This window comes from Papio anubis, chromosome 5 (genome assembly GCF_008728515.1).
Source record: "Papio anubis isolate 15944 chromosome 5, Panubis1.0, whole genome shotgun sequence".
NCBI classification, from domain to species: domain Eukaryota; kingdom Metazoa; phylum Chordata; class Mammalia; order Primates; family Cercopithecidae; genus Papio; species Papio anubis.
In genome coordinates, this window is record NC_044980.1 from 39,991,093 (window position 1) to 40,005,121 (window position 14,029).

At 36.7% G+C, this 14,029-nt stretch overlaps 1 protein-coding gene across 1 annotated transcript in view; it reads right to left on the minus strand.

The window, feature by feature from the left end:
- The window catches only part of C6 (complement C6), a gene marked incomplete at its 5' end in the record, with an annotated part of 49,465 nt that overhangs the window by 22,209 nt on the left and 13,227 nt on the right, over window positions 1-14,029 (minus strand). The window contains one exon of the mRNA XM_031666814.1: window positions 7,754-7,876. Within this exon, the coding sequence (XP_031522674.1) occupies window positions 7,754-7,876 (123 nt within the window). The remainder of the gene's footprint in view (window positions 1-7,753; window positions 7,877-14,029) is intronic.

Genomic DNA, 14,029 nt, shown 5'->3' on the forward strand with positions numbered 1-14,029 from the left:
TTGAAGTGGAAGGTCTGGGGACAGGGAAGAACAGCAGAACTGCGAGAATCTGGATGTAAAGTCAAGGAAATTAGACTTCATTCTTCAGGTTTAGAAACAATTACGTTTCCTAGAAACAATGAAAGGTTTTGAAGTGGGGATTTAAAATGATTCAGGAATATCAGCAGTATTGTGTCATCTGGGTAGCAATGGGTAATTGAAAAACCAGTTTGGAGCCTATTGCAATAGTCTTTAACTTTGCAATGTCCTCTTGTTCCTACAGTCTGAAAACTGGGGTCCATATTTGATATTTTCTCACTTAAATTCCTCTACATTAACTCAGTTTCCTAAGTAGCCCTGATTCCAGTCTAGTATTTTCTTATATTTTAAGTAAACTTTTATACTGACGTATAATATTGACATAGAAATGTAAACAAATCATTAAGCATACAGCTCAATTAATTCGTAAAAAGTGAGCACACCCATATAATCACTGCCCACGCCTAGAAATAGAACTCTAGCAACACCCAAAAGTCTCCTTCATGCTTTTACCCAGTCATTATTCCATCCCCAAATGCAAACTCCAATTTTGTTATTATTGCTATAGATTAGCTTTGCATATTTTTAACTTTATACGTAAGATTACAAAACATGTACACTTTTGTGCCTGGTTTCTTTTGCTCAGTTTTATGTTTATGACATTCATCTATCTTGTTTGCAGCAGTAGTGAATTCATATCGTAATTGGTTCATTTTACTCTTGATAGACATATGAGTTGTATCCAATAAATGAATAATGAGGCTTTTCTTATTTTTTGCTCCACGTTTGTGCATATTTTTGCTGGTACACACCTATTCGTAGAGTTTCTAAGTCATAAATATGTGTGTGTGCATTTATGTTTCACTTTAGTAGATATTGCCAAATAGTTTCCAAGATGATATTAACAATTTATACTCCTACCAGCAGTGTACGGCAGGTTGTAAAGTTCTACTGCCAATACTTGTTAATTTAAGTTTTTTCACCATTTCACGTATTTTATGGTTTTAATTTTATCTTTTTGATTCCCAGTTATCTTTATCATCTTTTCATGTTTATTGTTTTTTAAAATATGTTCTTTTAAGTGCTTATTCAATATTTTTGCTTATTTTACAATTTCAACTACAATTTTCCTATATTATATGTCTTTACTACATGTCACTTGTGCAACCACAAAATAGTTATAGCAGACATGAATTGAATAGTTAGTATAGGCTACGCTTTGTCCTCATCCATTTATATGGACTGTTTATTTAATTCTCACAATAAGCATAAGTAAATACTATTGTTATTTTTAATGTACTTACAAGAAGAAAGATTAAACTCTTGATGTTGATTACATAGCCAATCAACAGTGGAGCCAACACTTGAATGTAATCTAGCCTGAAAATTTAGTTGATATGCAATGAACTTAATACCTCACAGCAAAAAATAATTTCTATAAATAACATTTTACTTTCCTACTTAATAATTTTTACTGCTTTCCTACTGAATCAATCCAGTAAAGTGTTCTGCTCAACAGTAAGTCTCTTAATTTCTTGGTAAGGTATTTGAGGGAAAAACTGCACAGTATATCAGCTTCTTAAAAAATTACAATGTTCTTTATAATTTTAAAAGCTCTGAGAAATTCTCTTAAACACTGTTACACTCAAAGTTTTTCAATTTAAAGATGGAACTCCCTTTTCACATGCAGCACCTATTAACATTCTGTAGATCATATGTGGGATAGTGACAATATTTAATAGGATTAAGTCTAATTTTTTTTAGCAAGGCATACAAGCCCTGTTTGATATGGACCAAACCTACTTTCTCAGCTTTATTTCACAAATTTATGCTCAAGCCAAATAGAAGTACTCATTTATTCATTTACACATTCATTCTTTTCCTCTCTATGTCTCTGTTTCCTCATCTACAAAATGGTGGTAATAATTATACCAGTCTCATGGGGTTGCTGTGAGAATTAGAAGTTAACACACACAAACACTTAGGACAGTGCCTGGAGCATAGTAAGAGTTCAATAAATGTTAATTTTCCATTCATTTATTCTTTCAAGCATTCATGTGTTCATTGAGCACATCTATTAAACATTTATAATGTGCCAGACATGGTACGAAGTCTGGTACCATGGTACGAAGTCATGGTACGAGGACATAAAGACCACACCACTGTCCTGAATTTGCATACCATGGAGGAAATAGAAAGTAAACATAATACAGTGTGATGAGTGCTATGATGTTGTGAATGCAAGTTGCAGTGAGTACGTATAGGAGGGCACCTAACCTTAATTATGAACAACAATAGAGATGGTAATCAGGTAAGGCTTCTTGGACTGTCTGCTAAAAATTACAATTTCAAGATTTTGTTACTTCAAACTAGCTATTACATCTTTAGCATATTAAACACTTAAGCAACGCAGAAAAACACAATAATTATTCCCCTTGTTGTTTAGTCTTAGTTTTATATAGTAAATGAATCTATTTCTCATTGCTTCATCTTTGCTCACTGTTTCTTTACTCCTGGGCTCTATATTTATCTGTTGGATTAATGTTTTAGTATTAATTTTTATGTGCTTTTATATTTTCTTTATTTCGATTATTTATTTGATAATTGAAGCTGAATCATGGGTTTTCTACATGTACAGCCTCAGACTGGAGAGAATCAAGAGAGAAAAAGAGTAAAATTTTGTCTTTTTAGATCTCAAGTACACTTTTATAAATCTAGCAAAAATCATAGATTTGAAGGCTAGGGATTTTAATGTTAAGGGCCAAGCTCTTGAGAGAGAAAAAGAATTCTTGAGATCTTAATGCTTGAACTAAAATATCAAGAGCCAAACATTTTAGGATCAGAATCGTAGAATTTATAACATCAACCACAGAATGATAAAAAATGTATAAGATAGCCATTTTCCTTCTCAAAGGTAGAAAAGATTTTGAGCAGCTGGGAGAATGGGGGAATACTGGACATGTGGTAACTAAAATATAGACTTGGTGGATTCCTTTGTGCAGGCCTAAGATTCTACCACTTTGGAGAAAATCTTGGAAAGAATAGTTTGACAAGCAGAAGTTTGATAGAAGCTCATCAGAGGCTCTTCAATAAGTTAATGGAAAATGTGTATTATGAAAAGAAAATGCATGGCTTTCAAATTTTTTGCACAAAAATAAACTCATACTAGCTTATTATAACATAGCTAAATAGGATCAAGTTTGAGGCACAAAGAGGGATAAGACATCAGTTTGAAAAGAGTCCCTATCAGAGCAACTTGAAATCTGCTAAAATAGAAGTAAGATCAAACATCAAATTTATGGTAAAACTTGGGTGGAAGAATGGTGAAATCACTGATGTCTTAGGAAAAGTTTATGTGGACAATACTTCAAGGCAATCAGCAGTTAACAGATTCATAACTCATTGTAGGAAGGGAAGAAATAATGTTGAAAACTCCTAGCAGTAGATCATCTACATGAATTTGTGAAGAAAAAATTTACTTATTCCTGCCCTAATTGAAGAGGACTGATGATTAACAGTGGGAACAAGAGCCAACACTGTAGATACCTCAATTAGTTCAGTTTACACAATCATAACTGAAAAATCAAAGATGAGTAAACTTTCCACCCAATAGCTGCCAAAACGATTGTGTGCAGATCAGCTGCAGACAAAAACAGAGCTTTCAATAAAAATTTTAAACATGTAGGATCAGATCCTGAAGCACTTTTTAAAAAGAAATGTACACAGGAGATGAAAAATGGATTTACTAGTATGGTCCTGAAGACAAAGCACAATCAAAGAAATGGCTACCAAGAGGTGGAAGTGGGCCAGCCAAAGCAAAAATGACCTAGTCAAGAGCAAAGGTCATGGAAATGGTTTTGTGGGATGCTCGAGGCATTTGCTTGTTGATTTCTGGAGAGTCAAAGAATAATATCATCTTCTTATGAGAGTGCTTTGAGACAGAAAAACTTTTAGCAGAAAAGTGCCCAGGAAAGCTTTACCAGAGACTCCTTCTCTACTGTGATGATGCTCCTACTCATTCCTCTAATCAAACAAGGGCAACTTTGTATGAGTTTAGATGAAAAATTATTAGATAGTCACCTTACAGTCTTTCTTTGACTCCTTCTGACTTCTTTTTGTTTTCTAATCTTAAAATATCTTTAAAATATCATTAAAGGGCACCCATTTTTTTTCAGTTATTAATGTGAAGAAGATTGCATTTTTGCAATCTCCAGAAGTTAAATTCCTAGGACTCTCAGTTCTTTACAGATGGACTAGATGGCTGGCATCATCACTAACAAATGTGTCTTGAATTTGATGAAACTTATGTTGATAAATAAAGTTCATATTTTCTATTTTTATCTTTTACTTCCAGTTCCCCGTGAACTCTCAAACTTTTCAAAGTCCTCTCATGTACATTTAATCTTCTCAAGTAGTAGGATGGGAATGGCAAGTTTTGTAGAGAATCTTTTGTATCCAACATGGCATGCAAGCAAGTAGTTCCTTGGTAGTCTCAAGGCCCTCACATTTCACTGTGATGTGCAGAAAACAGGCAGGGGTTCCCTAAAGCCTGAAGAAGGTGAGGAAGTCTCGAGAAAGAGTGGTAGACAAAACAGGGTCTGGCCTTTTGGTGAGGAAGATTTAAGGATATGAATGTAGTAACCGAAAGCTAAGGCAGGACCATCAACATTGGCAATAGGTGCCAGTGCGTGATTGTGAGAACCAGAGGAGGCAAATGACCTATCAGATGAGGCTAGCCAAGGCAAACAGAAACATGCTAACAAAGGTCTCATTCTTCCTGTGACTCTAGGATACTATCTGACCACCCTTCCCCAACACATATGCATATGCACATGCATGTGCATGCATACACACACACATGCACACACACACACACATGCGTGCTCTTAAATTATCCCTGACAAGCAGCAAAGGAGAAGAGTGAGGGAATCCTGAGTTTGACTAAAAATTGAAAACTGAAACCCAGAATGACTGGGTTACATTACACTGGCAATTTTACACTTTTTATCACTTAAAAGAAATAGGAATTTGAGAGTATATTAGTTCATTATTGCATTGCAATAAAGAACTACCTGAGTCTGGGTAATTTATAAAGAAAAGAAGTTTAATTGGGTCACCGTTTCACAGGTTGTACAGGAAGACTGGCAGGGGAGGCCTCAGGAAACTGGCAATCATGGCAGAAGGTGAAGAGGAAGGAGTCACGTCCTGCATGACTGGAGTAGTAGGAGGAGGGTGAAGGGGAAAGGGCTACATACTTTTAAACAACCGGATCTCATAAGAACTCACTGTCATGAGAACAGCAGGGAGGAAGTCTGCCCCAATGATCCAGTCACCTCCCACCAGAGACCTGCTCCAACATTGGGGATTACAATTCAAAATGAGATATGGGAGGGGATACAAATCCAAACCATATCAGAAAGCTATGTTAAGTTCCATTAAAATATCCTAACTTTGAACATCTGAATTATTCAAATTGCTTTTTTATTCACCTCTTTGTTGCATGGATTTTATAGTTAAATAGTTTTTTCCAGTAGTGCTTAATAATGTATTTCTAGAATTTGTCTTGAAGTTGCATATTTGAACAATAGTTCCAATATATATAATCAAGAAAAATTTCTTCCTTTATTTCAGAGACATGTTCTTATATAGCATTTTTTAAAAATACAGTTTTTCTATTTCATTTATTGGGATCTCTTTTTCATGGATACTGATTTTCACATATTAAATTACATTTGTCATTCCATTTCCATTAAATTTTCTTTAATAATATCTAAATGTTTTTCTGTGTTGAGATTGCTTGATATCTTTCTTGTATGTGATTCATTTGATTAATTTTATTTTTAAAGAATTATATTTTGTCCTTGCATTGTGATAATTTATTTATAATTATAATGATTATATTTCTCAATGTTTGTTTTTGTACCTCAGTTTTGAAATCTGTTTTAATTAATTCTTGTATTTAATCTATCTCTGAGTTCTTGATTTATTGAACTCATATTCTTATTAAATTATTCTACTGCATGATAAACTTATACAGAATCTATATCTATATTTTGGTTAATATTACCAGATTATTTGTTTTGCATTCTATATACCTTTGTGCCCTCTTTTTCTTCTTTGCTATAATAGGAATGTGCAGTTGTCAAGCCAGTTCTTTTCATTTTGCTTATGCATAACACAGTCATGTATATGTAGACTATCTGTTCTGATACTGTATTTAAAATTATCTATTTATTATTACCGTAAATCTTATATTTTATTTGTTTCTTGTCTATCTTCGCCATGAGAAGGTAAACTTCAAATTTGGGAATTTCTGTGATTCTGCTTCCCTTTATTCTAAGTAATCAAGCAAACTAAGGAAATAGAATTTTACAGAGAGGAAGGAGTTATTTATAATGGCAAGGCCTAGGAGAGAGCATGACCTGTTTAGGAGACTGCAGAAAGATTAGCTATGCAGAGAAGGACAGGAACTTATGCTTAAGGCCATGTGGAACCTGACATGTTCCAAGTATGAAGATTTCATGAATAAGATTTTCCATAGAGAAGATTCCTCTCATAAAAATGTGTAGAATAGACTGGAATAAAGCAGACTACAAGCAGGGAGACCACTTAGGGTGCTTCTGAGATAATCCAAGTTGGAAATAATGAATTCATGGTGTGCCTTCCATGGAAGGTTTTATATCCATAGAAATAAAAATATGAAGACAACTTGCAGAGACATTCAGAAGGTAGAATGAATTATGCATGGTTACTTATTAGATATAGAAAGAGGGTAGAATCAAAGACAATAGCCAGGTTTCTGGTTCAACTGACTTAGTTGATGGTGATACCATCATCAAGCCTGGGACTGCTGAAGAAGAGGAAAGGTGAAAGGAGCCAACCACTGCTGGTCACCCTGCAAGGCTCCTTATAAACATCATGTCACAACAGTCCTATTAGGCTGTAAAGTAAAGGCTATGCTATTAGATGTGAGTGAGAACCAACAGCAGCAGGGAGAGAATACATAAAGCATTGTTGCCTAGAGACTTTCCGGTAGAGATGTTTAGTGGACAGTAGGTGTCTGGAGTTCAGAAGGGATGTCTGGGTTGGGAATTGGGATAGAAGAATGAAAGCCGATTGGGGATTGGGATAGGGAGTGAAAGCAGTGGCTAAAATTGGGAAAGAGTAAGATCATTCTGCGAAACATAACTTGTATCTTCTTTTTCCAGTATTTTTTGCCTGGATTTTCTTTCTCACTCTTTCCATTTGCCAAAGTCTTCAGCCATTTTTAATGCATGGCCCCAGAATAATTCTCTTTACAAAATCTGATGTATTTCAATTCCAGGATTTTCTTCTGCTCATAGTCCTTTATAGCCTTTTAGAAACTATACCTCTCTTAAACCCTTGTCAATCTGTATTTTTAATGGATGTTTATATGTTTCTTTACTTTGTAAGTTCCTGGTTCACAGCCATATGCACTTCACAATGCCTAATATTGAGTTCTTCCCATGAGCAAAATCAATAAATTATTCATTAAACAACCTAAGTATGAGATAAAGAAAACCTTAACAATTTCCTTTTTTAAGGTAATGCTAATGGTATTTTATTTGTATCCCCTGTCCCAACACACAGGGTTCTGAGGCAGAGAAATTAAATAAGTGAAAAGCTAAAAATAGCACAGTGACATCCAATATGGTCTGTAAATGACAGCTAGGCTCAGGGCACACTGGATAAGCTGCTAAGAGAGTACTGTTACCTTCATGTTTCTCTGATAGCTTGTTGGTGGTGCACCTATGCTCCACTTTTGTTTTCTTAACAAATAAAACACGTTTCTTTGTTTCAATCCGGACACAGTGTTTGGTTTCTTCCTCGGTTAAACCTAGGAGATGAAGTACAAACAAAAACCACTGAGAGTGCACCATTGACAATTCAAAGAGGAACATGATGCTCTGGTCACTTCGGAGTTACAGATACTTTATATTAACCCCTTTCTTCCCCAATTCCCATAAACTTAAGTGGCAGCTCAAATTAGTTTTACCTACAGATTCAATCCTGCATGGGCAGAGAGATGGTCCTGAACTGAAGAATCCTGTGAGTGCCCATCATCTCCTCCTTCAACACTGACCCTCAGAAGCACATACGAGCCGTTGCGGCCCTTCCCATGGGGACAGTGATGTCCTGTCCCTGTTGCCTGCCCCTTGTTGCCACTCATGGAGCTCTAAGCTTTCCCTTTCTATTGGCCACTGCACTGTGTAGCCCTGCAAATCAAAAGATTATGACATGCTCTGATCTGTTCTCTAAGACCTACTTTCTGGGCGACTGCTAATTTTGTGATACCTGAGTCCGCTTCAATTGCTTCCCTGTTTGTCACCTAAAATGCAAATCTTCTGGACCATGCTTCTTCCCTGAACACTCATTCTCATACCTCTCTGGGCTTTTTCTGCTTAATTAAGCTGCTCACTCAACCCCTACCTTAAAATCCTTTTTATTATAATCTCAGAAATTCTGACTTCCTGACCTATGAATTATTTTCAAACTCCTCCTTGGCTATTCTATCTCCCCATGTTAATTCAAGCCTGTATTTGATACTGTTTCCACTGTCATCTCCAGCAGAAGTTCAGAAGGCCATATTCTCACCCCATTCATGTCTGGGAGTTGGGAATGATATCTTCCTAGTTTCCCACTGCTGCTTTCATTGGATGACTCCCCATGGTCTTACAACCTGCAAAAACCTTGATGCCCTGAGGCTCAGGCCATCTGGTTTTAACACCTTTAGTCCTCATCATTCTCCTTTACCAAACTCTCTAGCATCACTTGTTGAAGATTTGGGCATCTGAAACACTCCCGCCGCCACAGTCCTGTGATCATTCTCAATGGCCTCAGAATCTGTGTGTTAGTGGAAGAGTGCAGGGAAACAGATCTAGTATTTTTGTAGGCTGAGTTATACTGTCTCGGGTAATTGAGGGAAATCATTTTCTTTTTCTTAATAGCTTCCCAAGGCACCTGACTCACTGCTGGAAACATCAAAACTAAAATCCAGGTCTTTTGATGTTTAGTTAAAATTTGCCTTGCAAAATACAAGCACATGAGAGGTAGAGCTGTTAATATAAGCTCTTAAGCGCCTAAAAGCAAATACTAGTATTTGGGGTTACAGGTCATAATAGGCAGGGATGTGTGTTTTTAGAGCTTGAGGTTCTGATTACGTGTGATACTGAAATGGAAATCTGAAGGCATAGATTGCTGAGAAATGAGGCTGGGTAGATGTGAACTGGGTCTGTCTACCTCATTTTTTTGGTGACAGTTTGAAGATATGCATTGTTAGTTGGGAGTAAAAAATTCTTGGTTTGAAGCCCTCATATTTAGTTTGCATATTCAACTCTAACAAAAAGATAATTGTTTCAGTCTAGTTGAATAAATATAGTTCATTTTTCTTCTGGTAGGATTGTTTTTATAAGTGGGTTGTCAAATATTTAGGCCATACTTGGAATGTAATGCATTTACAGTGCATGACTCCTTAATCATTCATTAGGTTCCTATTATTTATAAGTAATAATTAAATTGTATGTGTCCAGTTAATTGACTATAACATAATGAATTAACTATAACATAATGAATTAACTATAAACTTAATTTCATTTTTGAGGGCTATAGATGAAAAATTGAAGATTTGAATGATGAATATTTTTTATGACATTGATCATGCCGTGATTAAAGTATCAGTGAATTTCTGTGCAACTCTTTTCTTCCCTGCAGTATGTCCACTTTTTTGCTGCCGGACCTCTATCTATATGAACTAACAAGCTATTTGATACTGCAGTACCTCGTATCTTAAACCTGAGTGTTCCTCTGCTGAGGGGTGCAGGAATGAGTATTTCAGTAATATCTTTAGCTACTCTGATGCCCAAAGACAAGATTGTTAGTTGAACATTTCATATTAATAATTAGTGTGGTGAATAATTTTTAACCTCCAATTCAGTGTAGAAGATGACTTCCCAACAGAAGGAGTTTAAAATTATCCTCTTGCATATTATGATATTTTTATTGTTTGATGTTTTCACTGTGTTTATGAAACTCTTTTCACCTTGCATACTGAAGCAATGTCAACTTTTATTCAAGGTTTTAGCTTGACTATGGGACATTGAACAATAGAGAAATAAATCAATGCATGCAAATAAAAGGCAATTTATTTTTTTAAAATTTATTTATTATTATTATACTTTAAGTTGTAGGGTACATGTGCATAACGTGCAGGTTTGTTACATATGTATACTTGTGCCATGTTGGTGTGCTGCACCCATCAACTCGTCATTTACATCAGATATAACTCCCAGTGCAATCCCTCCCCTCTCCCCCCTCCCCATGATAGGCCCCGGTGTGTGATGTTCCCTTCCCCTTCCGCAGTCCAAGTGGTCCATTTGTTCCAGTTCCACCTATGAGTGAGAACATGCGGTGTTTGGTTTTCTGTTCTTGTGATAGTTTGCTAAGAATGATGGTTTTCCAGCTGCATCCATGTCCCTACAAAGGACCCACAGAAACTCATCCTTTTTTTATGGCTGCATAGTATTCATGGGGTGTATATGTGCCACATTTTTCTTAATCCCGTCTGTCACTGATGGACATTTGGGTTGATTCAAGTCTTTGCTATTGAATAGTGCCGCAATAAACATATGTGTGCATGTGTCTTTATAGGGCATAATTTATAATCCTTTGGGTATATACCCAGTAATGGGATGGCTGGGTCATATGGGTACTTCTAGTTCTAGATCCTTGAGGGAATCGCCATACTGTTTTCCACAATGGTTGAACTGGTTTACAATCCACACCAACAGTGTAGAAAGTGTTCCTATTTCTCCCACATCCTCTCCAGCACCTGTGTTGTTTCCGGCTTTTGGATTGGTCGCCATTCTAACTGGTGAGATGGTATCTCGTTATGGTTTTGATTTGCATTTCTCTGATGGCCAGTGATGATGAGCATTTTTCATGTGTCTGGTATCGAAGCAATAGATGTCTTCTTTTGAGAAATGTCTGTTCATATCCTTTGCCCACTTTTGATGGGGTTGTTTGTTTTCTTGTAAATTTGTTTGGAGTTCTTTGTAGGTTCTGGATATTAGCCCTTTGTCAGATGGGTAGATTGCAAAAATGTTCTCCCATTCTGTAGGTTGCTGTTTCGCTCCAGTGGTAGTTTCTTTTGCTGTGCAGAAGCTCTTTGAATTAGATCCATTTGTCAATGTTGGCTTTTTGCTGCCGTTGCTTTTGGTGTTTTAGACATGAAGTCTTTGCCCATGCCTATGTCCTGAATGGTACTACCTAGGTTTTCCTCTAAGATTTTTATGGTAGTAGTCCTGGCATTTAAGTCTCTAATCCATCTTGAATTAATTTTCGTATAAGGAGTAAAGGAGGATCCAGTTTCAACTCTACTTATGGCTAGCCAATTTTCCCAGCACCATTTATTAAATGGGAATCCACCACATTTCTTGTTTCTCTCAAGGTTTGTCAAAGAGATCAGATGGCTGTAGATGTGTGGTATTATTTCTGAGGACTCTGTTCTGTTCCAGGTCTATATCTCTGTTTGGTACCAATTACCATGCTGTTTTAGTTACTGTAGCCTTGTAGTATAGTTTGAAGTCCGAGTAGAGTGATGCACCAGCTTTGTTCTTTTGACTTAGAAGGATTGTCTTGGAGATGCGGGCTCTTTTTTGGTTCCATATGAACTTTAAAGCAGTTTTTCCAATTCTGTGAAGAAACTCATTGGTAACTTGATGGGGATGGCATTGAATCTATAAATCACCTTGGGCAGTATGGCCATTTTCACGATATTGATTCTTCCTATCCGTAGTGAGTATGTTCTTCCATTTGTTTATTGTCCTCTTTTATTTCACTGAGCAGTGGTTGTAGTTCTCATGAAGAGGTCCTTTACATCCCTTATGGGATTGGATTCCTAGGTATTTCATTCTCTTTGAAACTTAATTGTGAATGGAAGTTCATTCCTGATTTGGCTCTCTGTTTGTCATTACTGGTGTATAAGAATGCTTGTGATTTTGCACATTAATTTTTATCCTGAGACTTTGCTGGGATTGCTTATCAGCTTAAGGATTTTGGGCTGAGACAATGGGGTTTTCTAAATATACAATCATAATGCATCTGCAAACAGGGACAATTTGATTTCTTCTTTTCTAACTGAATACCCTTTATTTCTTTCTCTTGCCTGTTACTAGTAGAACTTCCAACATATGTTGAATAGGAGTGGGTGAGAGGAGGGCATCCCACAATGTATGCCAGTTTTCAAGGGAATTTTCCAGTTTTTGCCCATTCAGTATGATATTGGCTGTGGGTTTTGTCATAAATAGCTCTTATTATTTTTGAAGTGCGTTCCATCAATGCCGAATTTATTGGCGTTTTAGCATGAAGGGCTGTTGAATTTTGTCAAAGCTTCTCTGCATCTATTGAGATAATCATGTGGTTCTTGTCTTTGGTTCTGTTTATATGCTGGATTATGTTTATTGATTTGCGAATGTTGAACCAGTCTTACGCATCCCAGGGATAGAGCCCAGTCATGGTGGGATAAGCTTTTTGATGTGTTGCTGAATCGGGTTTGCCAGTATTTTATTGAGGATTTTGCAATGTTCATCAGGGATATTGGTCCTAAAATTCTCTTTTATTGTGTCTCTGCCAGGCTTTGGTATCAGGATGATGTTGGCCTCATAAAATGAGTTAGGAAGTTCCCTCTTTTCTATTGATTGGAATAGTTTCAGAAGGAATGAATGCCAACTCCTCCTTGTGGCCCACCTCTGGTAGAGATTCAGCTGTGAATCCATCTGGTCCTGGACTTTTTTTTGGTTGGTAGCCCTGTGAATTATTGCCTCCAATTTCAGAGCCTGTGTGGTCTGTTCAGGGATTCAGCTTCTTCCTGGTTTCCAGATCTTGGAAGAGTGTAAGTGTCAAGGAAATTATCCATTTCTTCTAAGATTTTTCAGTTGTTGCGTAGGGGTGTTTGTGCATTTCTCAAATTGTTGGTTCTGTTTCTGTTGGGGTCAGTGGTGATATCCCCACTTCATCGTTTGCAATTGTGTCGATTTGATTCCTTTTCCTTCTTCATGAAATGCTTCAGTGGTGTCATTTTAATTCAGTCTTTCAAAACTAACTCTAGTTCATTGTAGTTTGGGAGGGTTTTAGTAATCTCTCCATCTCTTCAGGTTCTGTCCAGATCCCATTCATTTCCTTGCCTTCTGCAGCACGAGATGTGCGCTTGCTTTATAGGTTTTCAATTCGATGTTAGGTGTCGATTTGAATCTTCCTGCTTTTTCTGTGGTACCAATTTATATAATTTCCTCCACCTTTAAAATTAACGTCCCAAGAGATTCTGTTATGTTTGTATCTTTGTTCTCATTGGTTTCAGGCAAATAACTTTATTTCTGCCCCTTCATTTAGTTTCATGGCCTTAGTGGTAATTCAGAACGGTTATTCAGTTTTCACGTAGTTTGGTTTAGTTGGTTCTGGTCCTGAGTTCGTTTGAGTTTACAGTCTGAGACAGGTTTATTCATAATTTCACAATTTCTTGTACATTTGCTGAGAATTGCTTTGCTTCCCATTCGTGGTCATTTGGGTAAAGGAGTACGATGTGATTTCTTTCGAAAAGAATGTATATTCTGTTAATTCAGGGTTGGAGGAAGTTCTGGGATAACTAATAGGTCTCTTGCTGCAGGGGGTCAGTTCAATTCCTGGATATCCTTGTTCACTTTCTGTCTCTTTGGTGTCTGAAAATGTTACGACAGTGATTGTTGATCTCCATTCATTATTGCCATGAAGTCAAATTGTAAGTCTCTAAAGGACTTTACTTTATGAATCTAGTTGCTCCTACCATGTTTCAGATTGCACTCTATATTTAGGATGGTCAGCTCTTCGTCATTATTCCAGTCCCTTTACCATTCCATGCCAGCCAGCGGCCTTCCTTCCATCCGCAGATCTTTGGTAGTTTAAGGTGTCTGTTTTACCATCAGGGGGCCAGTGCATTGCAATCTAACTTTTTGAACTG